The sequence below is a fragment of the Saccopteryx leptura genome, chromosome 2 (assembly GCF_036850995.1).
Source record: "Saccopteryx leptura isolate mSacLep1 chromosome 2, mSacLep1_pri_phased_curated, whole genome shotgun sequence".
NCBI classification, from domain to species: Eukaryota; Metazoa; Chordata; class Mammalia; order Chiroptera; family Emballonuridae; genus Saccopteryx; species Saccopteryx leptura.
Genome location: NC_089504.1, coordinates 9,216,213 through 9,229,084, shown reverse-complemented (window position 1 = coordinate 9,229,084; position 12,872 = coordinate 9,216,213). Strand labels below are relative to the sequence as shown.

The window sequence follows — 12,872 nt, the reverse complement described above, 5'->3', positions numbered from 1 at the left end:
CCTCACACACATCCTCACCCTCACCCACACCCACACTCACACACACCCTCACCCTCACACACATCCTCACCCTCACCCTCACCCACACTCTCACACCCTCACCCACACCCTCACCCACACTCTCACTCACACCCTCACACACACCCACACTCTCACACACACCCAGACCCACACCCTCACACACACCCAGACCCACACCCTCACACACACCCTCACTCACACCCTCACCCACACCCTCACCCTCACACACACCCTCACCCTCACCCACACCCACACTCTCACACACACCCTCACCCTCACACACACCCTCACCCTCACCCACACCCACACTCTCACACACACCCTCACCCTCACACACATCCTCACCCTCACCCTCACCCACACTCTCACTCACACCCTCACTCTCACACACACTCACTCCCTTACACATACACTCACACCCTCACTCACACCCACACTCACACCCTCAAACACATTCTCACACCCTCACACACCCTCACTCACACCCACACTCACACACATCCTTACCCTCACCCACACCCACACTCTCACCCACACTCTTACCCACACTCTCACATATACTCTCACCCTCACACACACCCAGACCCACACCCTCACACACACCCTCACTCACACCCTCACCCACACTCACCCTCACACACACTCACACCCTCACACACATTCTCACACCCTCACTCACACCCACACTCACACCCTCACACACACCCTCACCCTCACTCACACCCTCACCCTCACTCACACCCTCACTCTCACCCACACCCTCAGGCACACCCTCACCCACACCCATATGCTCACCCTCACCCTCACCCTCACTCACACCCACACTCACACCCTCACTCATACCCAAACTCACACCCTCACCCTCACCCTCACACACACCCTCACCCTCACACACACCCTCACCCTCACTCACACCCTCACACACACCCTCACTCACAGCTACACTCACACCCTCACCCACACTCACACCCTCACACACATTCTCACACCCTCACACACACCCTCACCCTCACACACACCCTCACCCTCACACACATCCTCACCCTCACACACACTCACACCCTCACACACATTCTCACACCCTCACCCACACCCTCACCCTCACACTCACACACACCCTCACCCACACCCACACCCACACCCACACCCTGACCAGTCAGGGCCCAGGCAGCCTGGCTCTGGGTGGCCCCTGGTTCTGCTGCATCAGGAGGCCGGTTCTCTTACTCTCAAGGTGCTTCCACATGAATTGTCTTAGGTGAGTTTCACAAAAGCTTTGTAAGTGGACTTGGTGGGCGGGGCGGGGGTGGGTATTGGTCGCGGCCATTTTGCCCGTGGGTGGGACAGAAAGTGACTGGGCCACCCAGGTGCAGGTGGAAGCTGCAGTTAGCCTCTCCCACGGCCAGGACACTGGCCTCCCTGAGACAAGAGGCTGTTTGAAGTTGGGAGTAGTGCGTTGTAACACCAGAGGTTCGATGCGTCAGTTGCGGGGTCTCCGGCCAGAGGTCCCCATCCCCAGGCCCCTGGGCCAGCCCCAGACAGAGCCCCTGACAGTGATGTCTCTTTCCTGGGGAGGCCTCCCAGACGTGTTTCCCATGCTGCGGCGATGGAGGCCTGTGCCCACCAGAGGGCGCCAAGGCCCAGCTCTACTCCGCTGGGTCGGCTCTGGCTCGGCAAACCCAAGTTCTTTTTAATTGAAAATTTTTTTAATTCAAAAAGGATTTGCTGTTTGTACGCGAGGGCAGATTTTCCTTATGTGGGAGACTAATGTCTTCAGTAAACAGATCTGAGCCCAAATCCACCTTCAAAGGTACTCACTGTTTGCCCAAGGGAGTGAACCGGTTTCCAGAAGCGGCCCTAGTCTCTTGGGCAAACACTTGGGGGCCAGCAGTCCCAGGCAGAGGACAGAGTCTGTGGGAAGGGTTATCCGCAGCCTAAGGGGGATTATGTCGAGGGACATATGTTGAAATTTCATTTGGGGAGTTAGAGAAAACAAGAGAGGGTGTCACCCTTTTCTCCAGCCAACACAACCTAAAAAGGGAAAATCCCAAGGCCAGGGGTGGGGATGGCGGTGCGCCCGCCCGGAGCCCTGGCCCCCAGAGGGGCGGCCGTGCACTTGGGCTGTGAGTCAGGAAACGGCCCTGTGTGTCTTCCCCCGCCTCTCCCCGGCCCCAGATGGGGGAGAAACAGGAGTTTTGCAGTTCATCCCCGAGGCCGTCTGTGCCCCGCCCAGTGACCCTGACACAGAAACTGGCCTGGGGCTCTCACTCAGCCCTGGTCAGCACTTGCTCGCCCAGGCTAGGAGATGTCCTACCCCCCTCCAGTCCCAGCCACCCCGCCGTCGGAAGGCTGTGACAGCGGGTCTGCAGAGGGTCAGGCCTCTGGTGTGGACACCGGGCGCTGCCGCCTGTCTCCCTTTGTGGCTCTGTGCCGGCAGCCCGTTTCCCCGGGGGGCCTGGCACAGAGCCCACGCAGCAGGGCACCACTTGGCCTTCCCGAGGGGGTGGTCTCGGGACCGGGCATCGGCCGCCCCCTGCTCACCGCTGCCGCTGCCCCACGCAGGCCTTCCCAAGCCGGTCTCAGAGCAGCCACAGTGAAGCCCCCGCCTCTCGTTCACCCTCCTCATTCTCGGGCCCTCATCCCAAGCACCAGGCCCGACCCTTGTTTTCTGGCCTTGAGCGCTGTTCTTGAAACACCTCCACCTCTGTAACTCCAGCTGCCTTGACCCCAAGTGCTTCCCATTCCATTCCTTCAGCCCTGGTTCCACGTCTCAAGCCGAGTGGCTCCCCTGGGTGCTGCTTGGGTACCGGCCTCCGCCACTGGTAGACATGCTCTCCCGTCCTCTTCCCAAGCCTCCCCCCCCCTCCGGTGCTGCTCATTTGGGTTAATGGCCCTGCGTGTCCATGCCCCGCCCCCGCCCCCCTCTGGGGCTCTCATCTGGCCCAAGTGCCCAGCACAGGGTGATGGGGTACCGGGTGCTGAGGGAGCCAGTGAGGGAACGCTTTCTTCTGTGATGCACTCGAGCAGCCACGAGGTGGCGGTATTGTCCCAGACTTTGCCCGAACTCGGCCTCCTCTGACTCCACGCTGGTCTGCCTGCCTCGGGGGAGCTGGACTCCCCGAGCGTTGGCCTGTGCCCTGGTCACTAGAGAGCAGGCAGCATAGTGGTCGGGCTTAGGCTGCTCTGATTCTCCCAAGTAGCTCACAAACGTGCAGTGACTGCTTGCCTGGTGCCAGGGTGGGCAGACCCTGACCTGCTGAACCTCACCCCACCCTCACCGCAGGCCTGGGAGTGTGTGGTGACCCCACTTTTCAGAAAGGTATATTCCTTTCAGAAGAATAATAGAATGATTCAGTGTTTGCATATATTACAAAATGACCAATCTAGCTAACAGGTCACCATAGTCACACAGGTTTTTTTTCTTGTGATGAGAACTTTTAAGATTTATTCTTAGCAACCTTCAAATATACAATACAGTACTGTTTACCATAGTCACCATGCTGTGTGCATGACATCCCATGACTTATAACTAGAAGCTTGTACTTTTGACCCCATCACGCATTTACCTACACCCCCTGACCCCCCACCTCTGGTGACCACCAATCTGCCCTCTGTGTTTACCAGCTGGGTTGGGGTTTTGTGTGTCTGGTTGTTTTTTGAGATTCCACATACAAGTAAGATCATATGGTACTTTTCTTTCTCCATCTGACTTATTTCACGTAGCACAATCCTGTCCCGAATAGCGAGACTTCATTCTCCTCGTGGCTGAATGGTATTCCACCATGTACGTACACCGCTCTTGGTCCATTCACCTGTTGATGGTCACCGAGGCTGTCCCTCTGTCTCGGCTGGTGTGGGTGACGCTGCAGTGACCATGGGGGTGCAGGTGTCTCTTCAAGGCAGCATCTCCGTTTCCTTCGGCTGAACACCCAGAAGTGGAGTTGTTGGATCGTGTGGTAGAAACTTAGTTTTTAGGGGTCTCTGTACCACTTTCCACAGTGGCTCTTCCCGCAGTGGCCACGCCAGTCTGCAGTCCCGCCAGCAGTGCACAAGGGTCCCCTTTTCTCCACATTCTCACCAACACTTGTCATGTCTTATGTGACCCCCCTTTAGAGCTGAGTGTACTGAGGACCAGGGAGGAGGAAAGGCCGGCCTGAGGTCACCCTGCGACACCAGCTCCTCTCCACACCCCTTCTGGTGACCACCATCCTGTCCCCGGCATCTCGGGGGCCGCTCACTGCGGCCATTCACGTGGGGCAGGGTCAGCCAGGGCACCACCCACCCCAACCCCAGCTCAGGTCTGTCCTGGGTCAGTCCTGTGGGACTGTCAGGCAGGGGCTTGAGGACACGACTCATCCTGAAACCGTCAGCGTCTAGCTGTTCTCCCCAGCACGGCCCCAGGAGTGGCTCCTTGCTGCGGGCGGCCCGCAGGCGGGGGTGCTGGACAGGAGGGGGCGGAGGGTTGGAGCCCACGGTTGGGGGTGCAGCCCCCCCAGGGGGGCGCCCAGCAGCTGCCCCCTGCGGCAGGAGGAGACGGCTTCCGGTGGTGCTCGAGTTCAACAGGCGGCTTCGCTTTGCTGTTTTAAGTAGGGGAGCCTTTTTATGACACGTCTGACCTTTAAAAAGTTTTCAAATATTATTTGAAATGTTTGACAACAGCTGACCTAACCTAAGGTCCTCATTCCCAAGACCCATAGGACCACATGGCTGCCCTGGCCTTGTGTTCCAGACTGGTCCCCACAACCCAGCCCAACATGGGGACGTTGAGATCCCCCTGGCCTTGAAGGAGAACCGGAGGCCCCCGTCCCCACAGTAGAAGTTACTGCCCCTTCTCTGAGTGACCGGCAGACTCAGAACGTACCTTTACTCGTTTCTGTGACCCGGGACCCGTTAGGTGAGCTTGGGTCCCCAGCACGAGGGTTGAGCACTGTGGACAGCGCCCGAGCTCCAGCTGGGAGGCCTGGGGCGTGGCCCTCAGGGAACCGGGGCCTCCTCAGCTGACGAGGGCATCGCACACCCTTCAGAGTGGCTCTGGGGACTCAGGAGGAAAGTGGGCGGGACTGTGCCGTGTCACCTGGTGCCGTCAGTCAGACTCGGGGGCAGGTCAGGGCTCCCTGAGCCTGGTGCTGCAGCCAGACCCGGGCCGGGTTTGGGGCGGGGTCCCAGCTGTGCCCCTCGCCAGTGTGCGACTCTGCTCCCGAGAGGACAAGGTCTGCCAGGTGTGGGGAAGCAGGAGGGCGCTGGGCGGCAGCCTGGCACGCGATCAGCTCACGCCTGTTTGCTGCTGGCGTTGTGACTGTGGGCACTGCTGGTGCTGAGGCCGCCCCTCGGGGGGACTGGGGCAGGGGCTGAGAGAGGCGCCAGTCATCCCAGACTAGCCCTGCTCCTGCAGCCCCAGAGGTGTCTGCGTGCACTCACGCGCTCGCATGCAGGGGCAGCCTTCCCCACGGGCGGGGCCTCTGTGTGGGTTCAGCCTCGGCCGTGGGTGGCCTTCCCGGGTGTCCTCGGGCGCTGACGTGCTTCTCTGTCCCCGACCCTCCCGCAGTACGAGTACAGCTTCCGCACGGAGCAGAGTGCCGCCGCCCGGCTGCCACCCAGCCCCACGCGCTGTCAGCAGGTCCCCCAGTCCTGAGGGCCCGGGCGCCACCTGCGGGGAGAAGCCCCCTCAGGCCAGACTACTGAGCGCCCCCGCCCCTGCTGCCCGCCCTCCGCACTGCCCGCCGGCTCGTCCGGAGACCCCGGGCAGCTGAGCTCTTCTGTCTGCGGCCATCAGCTTGCTGGACAGGACGTCTCGCCTCCCTGGGGCTGCTGTTCATAACCTCGACTAACCTGTGTGTGCTGTAGTGACCAGCAGCCCCTAACCTGTCTGTGCAGTGAGCAGCTGTCCTGGAACAACCGTGACCAGCAGCCCCTAACCTGTCTGTGCAGTGAGCAGCTGTCCTGGAACAACCCTGACCGCGGGAGTCGCCGGAGGGCCCTGGACAGTTTCTCAGGCCGCCCAGTGACACCACCGGCTCCCTTCACACCTGTCATCTGCCGCTGAGCCATCGCTTTCCTCCTGGACGTGCCTGCGGGGTGGCGGCTTTGCACAGGACCCTCCAGGGCTTACCCATCAGCCGGACCCGGGCTGCCATGGAGCGAGTCCCTCACGCCAGCAGCATCAGGCCCCGCGGCCTTACACCGTGACCCTGAGGACCGCAGGAGGAAGAAGCCAGCGGCCGAAGGGGACCCGTGCCTGGCTTCCTGCCCCCCGGGGACATTCTGTGCTTGGACTCATCACTCGATTCACACACTGGATGTCCCGAGGCCACGGAACAGCATGCCTCGCTGCCAGCACAGAGGGGACCGCCACCTGGGCAGGAAGGCAGAGAGCGGCTGGGCCTGCGCCCAGGGTGCTGGGCACACCCACTCGTACCTGCTTCCCCAAAGGGCTCGCCTCGGCAGTGCCAGCTGCCTCTGCCTGGTGCCCTGACCCGGTGGCCACAGCCGCTGCCCTGCCAGGTCTTCGAATGAAGAGGCTCTGTGAGCCAGTGCCCAGCCCCAGGGGGACAGAAACACGCGGCCACCTGGCTTCTTGGAGCCAGGCCGTGTCCTGATGGCCTCTGCTCACAGAATCAGCTGTTTTAAAGAGTCCGTCTGAACCAGTTCGCTGGACCAGGACCAGCACTGACAGCTCTTGTCACTGATGGCCAGTGGACACGGTGCTGGCCGCCACGCTCCACCCTGCTCACACTTGCCATGAGAGCCGACAGGCCTGGAGGCCGGGCCCCACCCCCTTGCCCGAGCTGTGGGCACCGCCCATATTGGGGTCACCAGGTTGTTGGAGTTCTGGACAGGTGTGGCGTGTGTGGGAGGCCAGCATGTAGGTGGGCCGTGGAGGGCAGGCAGGGGCCCCACAGCCAGGGGCAGACCCCTCCCCGCAGTCCCTGGGGTGGCGGGGTGCAGCAGGAGTCAGCCAGCAGGCAGGAGCGAGGTCCCCGGCTCAGGAGCGGGGCAGGGTGAACACCTCACGTGCCTATCAGCACGCCGGCCCCAGAACCCTGGGCTCTCCCCCTCGGTCTTCACCTTGAGACCTCCTGATTTCTGGGCATTTGGGAAGTGGCCACCTCTCCTCAGCTTCCTGAGGACATCTCTGGGGAGACCTGCCTTCCTCTGCCTCCAGGCATCAAGGTGGCAGGAAAAAACCCTTTGTGGAGCCCGCCAAGGCCCGGGAGGCTGCGGGGTGGAGGCGGCAGTCCCTGTGAGGCCCTTATGGGATGGTGCTTAGCCAGGCCAGGGCTGACTGGTCTCACGTGTACCCACTGAAATAAGCTAGTTGTGTTTCTGGGGAAGTGGGGGTCCCCATGGGGCCCAGAGACCGTGTCTCCTGCTGCTTTTTGGGTGGGTGGCTGGTTCAGAGCCAGGTGAACTATGTGACTCGCAGCCCGACAGACGGGTGATGTCGGGGCAGGGCTGAGTATGTCTGTCCAGCTCATTCGGTTTGTGCACTTTGTCCTGTGATCCTCACACCCTGGTCGTGAGACGATCTGGCCAGTAACGCCCGGTGTCCCTTCACCCTTGACCTCTGACCAGGCATCTCGGCAGCTCTCATGGGCCCGAGAAGGTTCAGATACAACCGTGTGGGACCCCACGGTGAGGGAGGTTGTCAGGGAGAGGAGGAGGGGCATCCACCCCATTCAAACCCCCGGGGAAATCGGGCGAGCTGGGAGACCTCCACAGACCCAGTCCCGAAAGCGGCGTAGGAGGTGACCCCACGGTCAGTGCTGCGCTGGCTCTGGGGGGACCGTAGGCTGCTCCCACGCCTGTTGCGTTTCCTTGCGAGAGGCAGGTGACGGTGGGCAAGGGCGTGGATCACTGCGGGCCTGTCCGCGTGTGGCTCCGGCTCGCACCCACAAGTTGAGTGACCTGTTTCTTCCTGGGAAGGCACTTTTCTTTACAAACCATCTGGCCAGGTGGGGACGGGAGGCAGGGCTCTGCTGAAAGTGTGAAGGGCAGCGGCCTTGCCCCAGCCCCCTCCATCCCCGAGAGGACCCAGCAGAGCACAGCGTCCCCCTTACCTTCTCTCCCCTCGGGAAATCCGAACTCTCTCCGAAGGCCTTGGACACGGCACCGCGCCGGCAAGGAGCAAGGACTCTGCTCCAGGCCCACTTGCAAATTGATAACGAGGCTTTTCCCACCCAAGTCTAAGAACTAACATCGGCCAGGACCCTCCTCCACTTGGAGAGATGAGGACCCCGGGAGAAGAACTAGCAGGTCCGACCCCAGCTGCCCTGTGTCCCCGGCGAGGGTCACAGCCCGTCTGCTCGCCGGCTGCTGACACACGGTTGGTGGTGAGAAGCTGCCGAGGTTGATTGAAGACTGGCTTTTCCAACTGCCCCGTGTCCTTCAGGAAGGTGGGGGGGGGGGGCAAGAACTAACACGCCCTAAGTCCACAGTCCCTGCCAGGCGTCAGGCCGGCACCGTAAGCACATTTTTCTAATGTCACTCCCCCTCAAAAATAACATACCCAGAAGTGGATGTTATTGGCTCCTTGTTCCAGAGAGAGAAGCGAAGGCTTGTCCAAGCGCACAGGCTGGTACGTGGCCGAGACAAGATTTGGACCCAAGTCTCATCTGGCCCCAGAGCCTGCGGAGCCAGCCATCCCAACATAAGCACATGCCTCATGACAACCTTTTTGTTTGTGGTCCAGTAGTGGACATCCCAGCATGGTGGTCGCCACTCCATCACGACACGGGCGCCAAGAACGGGGCAAGAGCCCACCTACCTGCCCAGACGAGGGCTCCCGGGTCTGCTGGCTGCCCCAGCATTTGCCACTTGCGGGGCCGCCCAGCCTGCGTCCTCAGAGCCCGGGAAGGGCCTGACCAAGCAGCCACGGGCCCGCAAGGTGCACAGGGGCTCCCGGGCCTCGGTTCACTGTCTGCTACACCCCGGGGGCCTGGACGGGGAGGTCGGGCGCCCGAACGCCCGCCCGAGCGGCCCGGCGCCTGGTGGTCAGCCCGGCTTTCTCCACCTGTTGTAAACGTGGCCCTGCGGCAGCTGGAGCTGTCACCACTGCCAGATGGTTTCAGCTTCCCCAGCGGCGGGTGCGGCTACTGCCCGGCCGCGTGGACCTCCGACGGCCGCGGTGCTCTCACCACGGGAACGACGTCCTAACTGCGTTTATTTATTTGAGGTGACTCTTGTACTTGGCCAAGGGGAGTTTCACTGTGTGATTGTCTGTCTTAATATAATTTGTTAAATAAATGTTTGTTTTAACCTTCTAGCTTGCTGTCTCTGAAGCCACCCGAGGTGACGTCCCTCAGGCCTCCAGCTTGTCCCAGACACTGGCTGGGCCAGCCATGGGCTTAAGGGGCAGAAGGCTACCACCAGCCTGCCCTTCCAGCCTTCTCGAAAGGGCTGGTGGGCTTCTTTGCCCTGTTGAGTGTAGCTGGCCTGGTTACAAGCCAGAAGAATCCAGGGGGGGTCCCAGAGGCCCTGTCATTCTCTGACATTAACCCTCAGGAATGCTCCTTGAAGGAGAAAATCCCAGTTGCCATGAAAGGATGTGAAATGCACGCGTTTCAGCGGGTCACCGCGAGGAATGTGGGGCTCTTTCATCTGTGCCCGCCCCAGGCCGTGTCTGGGCAGGGCTCAAAGGGCCAGCCGCGGAGGGGCGCAGCTGCCTGGGTCCAGTCCTGTCCCGACTGCTCACCTGCTCAGACGCCACTGCAAACACTGGGGACGGCGCGCAGGGCCTCGGGACAGACACAGGCTCCTGGTGAGGACGCGTCAGTTCAGGTTTCACTAGCAAAGTGCTTTGACTTTATAGGTGACCTTTGCATTTTTAGGCTAGACAGCGTGGTCGGAGCTCTCACTGCCTCCAGCCCTGTTCATGCGAGACTCCGGTGAGACCGGGGCCAGCCATAGCTCATCTCTTCTCGTTAGGACCATGAGGGTCCCCACAGGAGTGTGGGCACCTCCAGCCCAGGCCCTGCCTCTCGGGTCTCTTTCCCACAGCAGCAGGAGAAACCCACGACGAACACTCAAAGGGGAGTCTGAGGAGCTGGATTCAAATTCTGCCTCTGCCCCTTCCTGACCATGTGGCCTTCAGTTCATGACCCAACACATCTCAGAATGGGGACAGTGCTTTCCTTGGGGGCTAACTTTGGAAAGATGGAATGATGACATTCCCAGGGCATTTCGCATGAGCAGAGTCCGAGGGACAGGCAGGTCTTTGGGGCCTGGCTTCTGTGTTGCCATCCATAGCATGTGCCGAGTCCCGCCCAGTGCTGGGTCACCGAGCAACTGCAGGTGGGGCCTCGGACCTCCAGGACCCAGAGCCGATTTGCGAGAGGCCTCACGCACTGCTTGGGAAGGCAGACGGACAGATGCTCAGAGGCACCTCACACAAAACCCCAAACCACACACAGCAGCCACGGCGGGGTTAGGAGCCAGACCCAGAGGACACTCGGAGCCCAAAGCGGGACCAGCCCAGCCTCAGCAAGGTCACAGCCAGGTGGTACCTATTTCTCCTGTCCTGCCCACGCTGCCTCGTCAGCCTCCACCTGGGTGTCTCACCCTCTGACCCCCCCCATGTGCTCTGAACACCATCATATACACGTGTGTGCACACACAGCCGCCCAAGCTTACGTGTTCTCAGTTCAGAAGACAGAGGCAGGAGTCCAGACTCTGATTGGCTGGTCTGGGTCAGGTGACCCCTTACCCTGTCGCTCTGGCCAGAGGGGGAGTATGTGTTTACTGAGTATCAGAAGCAGGTACAAGTGTGGGTCCTGGAGAGGCATCTACTACAGGGAAGGCAGGACTGTGGGCTGAGGGGTGGGGGACCCTCCCGGGCCGCTGGAAAAGCCCCCTCCCAGCAGCTGTGATGTGACGTGAGGACGGGGGACGCATCACTCACCCTTTCATCCATCGTCTAGCTGTTCGAGTCTCCTGTGAGCACCTTGCATGTGCAGGCCCTGAGCCAGGCACTGTGGACTCGGCTGGGACAGCCCTGTCCTTGCAGAGCTGATGGTAGCCCATCCCACTCCACCCCGCACATGCACACGTCTCTCCTGCTCTCCCCTGCTCTGCTGCTTTCTTCCAGACAAACGGGCTCATCCCTAAAACTCTGGGGCCCCCGATCCCCACCCTCGCCTTCCCCCTCTGCGTCCTCACCGTCGGGAGCAGCCTGTAGCTTTTACTTGGCTTCACTGTCACTGGCCCGTCCCCCTGAGCTCCAGCCCCACGGGCCCAGCGTGTCCCACCTTGACCTCAGCATGCCCGAGCTGAGGGTGCCATCTTCCCCCGAGTCCCAGCCAGCTCCCCTTCTGACTCCCACGTCTCTGGAACGGCTCCACTACCTCCTGCCAGAGTCACCCACACTGCCACCCGGAGCCATCTGTGGTCACCCCCGTTGCCAGCTGGACCGTTCTCATCTACATTCGTCTTCAAAGTCAGCCACTATTTTCTCTTCTCGCTGCCCCTTTCTTAGTTCCGGCTCTCTACACTGTACCGGGATCACAGCCTCGCCCCGGGTCTGCCCCTCTTAGTCCTTTCCCACAGTCAGGGCCCCTAACAGGACTCTGCTTTGAACGCTTTGTCCCTCACCCTGCGGATGAAGTCCAAGTCCCTCAGGTTTCCACACACCACCTTCCTCCATCTTACCCTCCCCACCCAGCCTCACCCCTCACCCAGCTTCCCCCCACCTCCCCAGTCCCACCCCCCACCCAGCCTCACCCCTCACCCAGCTTCCCCCCACCTCCCACACAGCTTCCCCCCACCTCCCCAGTCCCACCCCCACCCAGCCTCACCCCTCACCCAGCTTCCCCCCCACCTCCCCAGCCTCACCCCTCACCCAGCTTCCCCCCACCTCCCCAGCCTCACCCCTCACCCAGCTTCCCCCCCACCTCCCCAGCCTCACCCCTCACCCAGCTTCCCCCCCACCCAGCCTCACCCTCCACCTCCCCACCCGTCCCACCCCCTACCCAGCCTCACCCTTACCCAGCTTCCCCCCCCCCAGCCTCACCCTTACCCAGCTTCCCCCCCCCCCCAGCCTCACCTCCCACTAATCTCCCTGTTGCATTTGTGGTTCCTCAAACCCTAAACTGTGATTCTTCGCCTCTGCATATGCTAGCCCCTCTCTGCCTAGAATGCTTCTCCCTGATTTTCTGCCTGGTAAACTCCTATCCACCCTGCAATGCCTTGCATAGACCTCCTCTATGATACGCTTCTTGACCCCTTGGAGGTAATGAACCTGCTCTTCAAGCCATTTCACACATTGCACAGTAGGGCCTTGCTCCCTTGGTGGCACCGGAGCCATCTGATCCTCTCATTAGAGTATCTGCTCGTGTGTCTCGTTTATTTTACTGCCTCCCTGCTGCCATATTCGCAACCAGAGCACCCAGCACAGGCTTAGAGACAGCAGTCAGGAGCAAATACTCTTTGAATGAAGTCCTTGAAGCAGGTACGGAGGCAGGTGGGCCGGACTCGATTGCTGAGAATCCCGAGAGGAATGGACCCCTGTGCACTTGCTTTGACGTTTGTGACCACTCCAGGGACCGTGATAGCCAGCGGCCGGCCTCCCCAGACAAGTCCTGACGCTGGCACGACGAGAGCGGAGCGCCGCGTGAGAGCTGGCCCGCGCCCAGCTCGGCTCTGAAGCCGCAGGGCCCAACGCAGCAGTCCGGGAGGGCGGGGTGGGTGCGGGCAGGGGCACGGACTGCCGTGGGGTGCCAGAGAAAAGGAGGAGACAGATGGATCACAGGACCCGGCACTAACGCTGGGAGGGGTTTGGGTCTCGGAGTGGGCACAGCAACAGCCGGGGAAGGATGGCCAAGGCCACGGAGAGACGGCAGGCAGGGAGCCGCTTCCAGGTG

At 61.2% G+C, this 12,872-nt stretch overlaps 1 protein-coding gene across 7 annotated transcripts in view; it reads left to right on the top strand.

Annotated features, from left to right (window-relative positions):
- MVB12B (multivesicular body subunit 12B) overlaps window positions 1-9,278 on the top strand; it is a 162,420-nt gene extending 153,142 nt beyond the window's left edge. For all 7 annotated transcript variants that reach the window (XM_066367145.1, XM_066367149.1, XM_066367147.1 and 4 more), the window contains exon 10: window positions 5,564-9,278. In XM_066367145.1, coding sequence (XP_066223242.1) covers window positions 5,564-5,650 — 87 coding nt within the window. In that variant the 3' untranslated portion in view covers window positions 5,651-9,278. The remainder of the gene's footprint in view (window positions 1-5,563) is intronic.
- The last annotated feature ends 3,594 nt before the right edge of the window (window positions 9,279-12,872 follow it).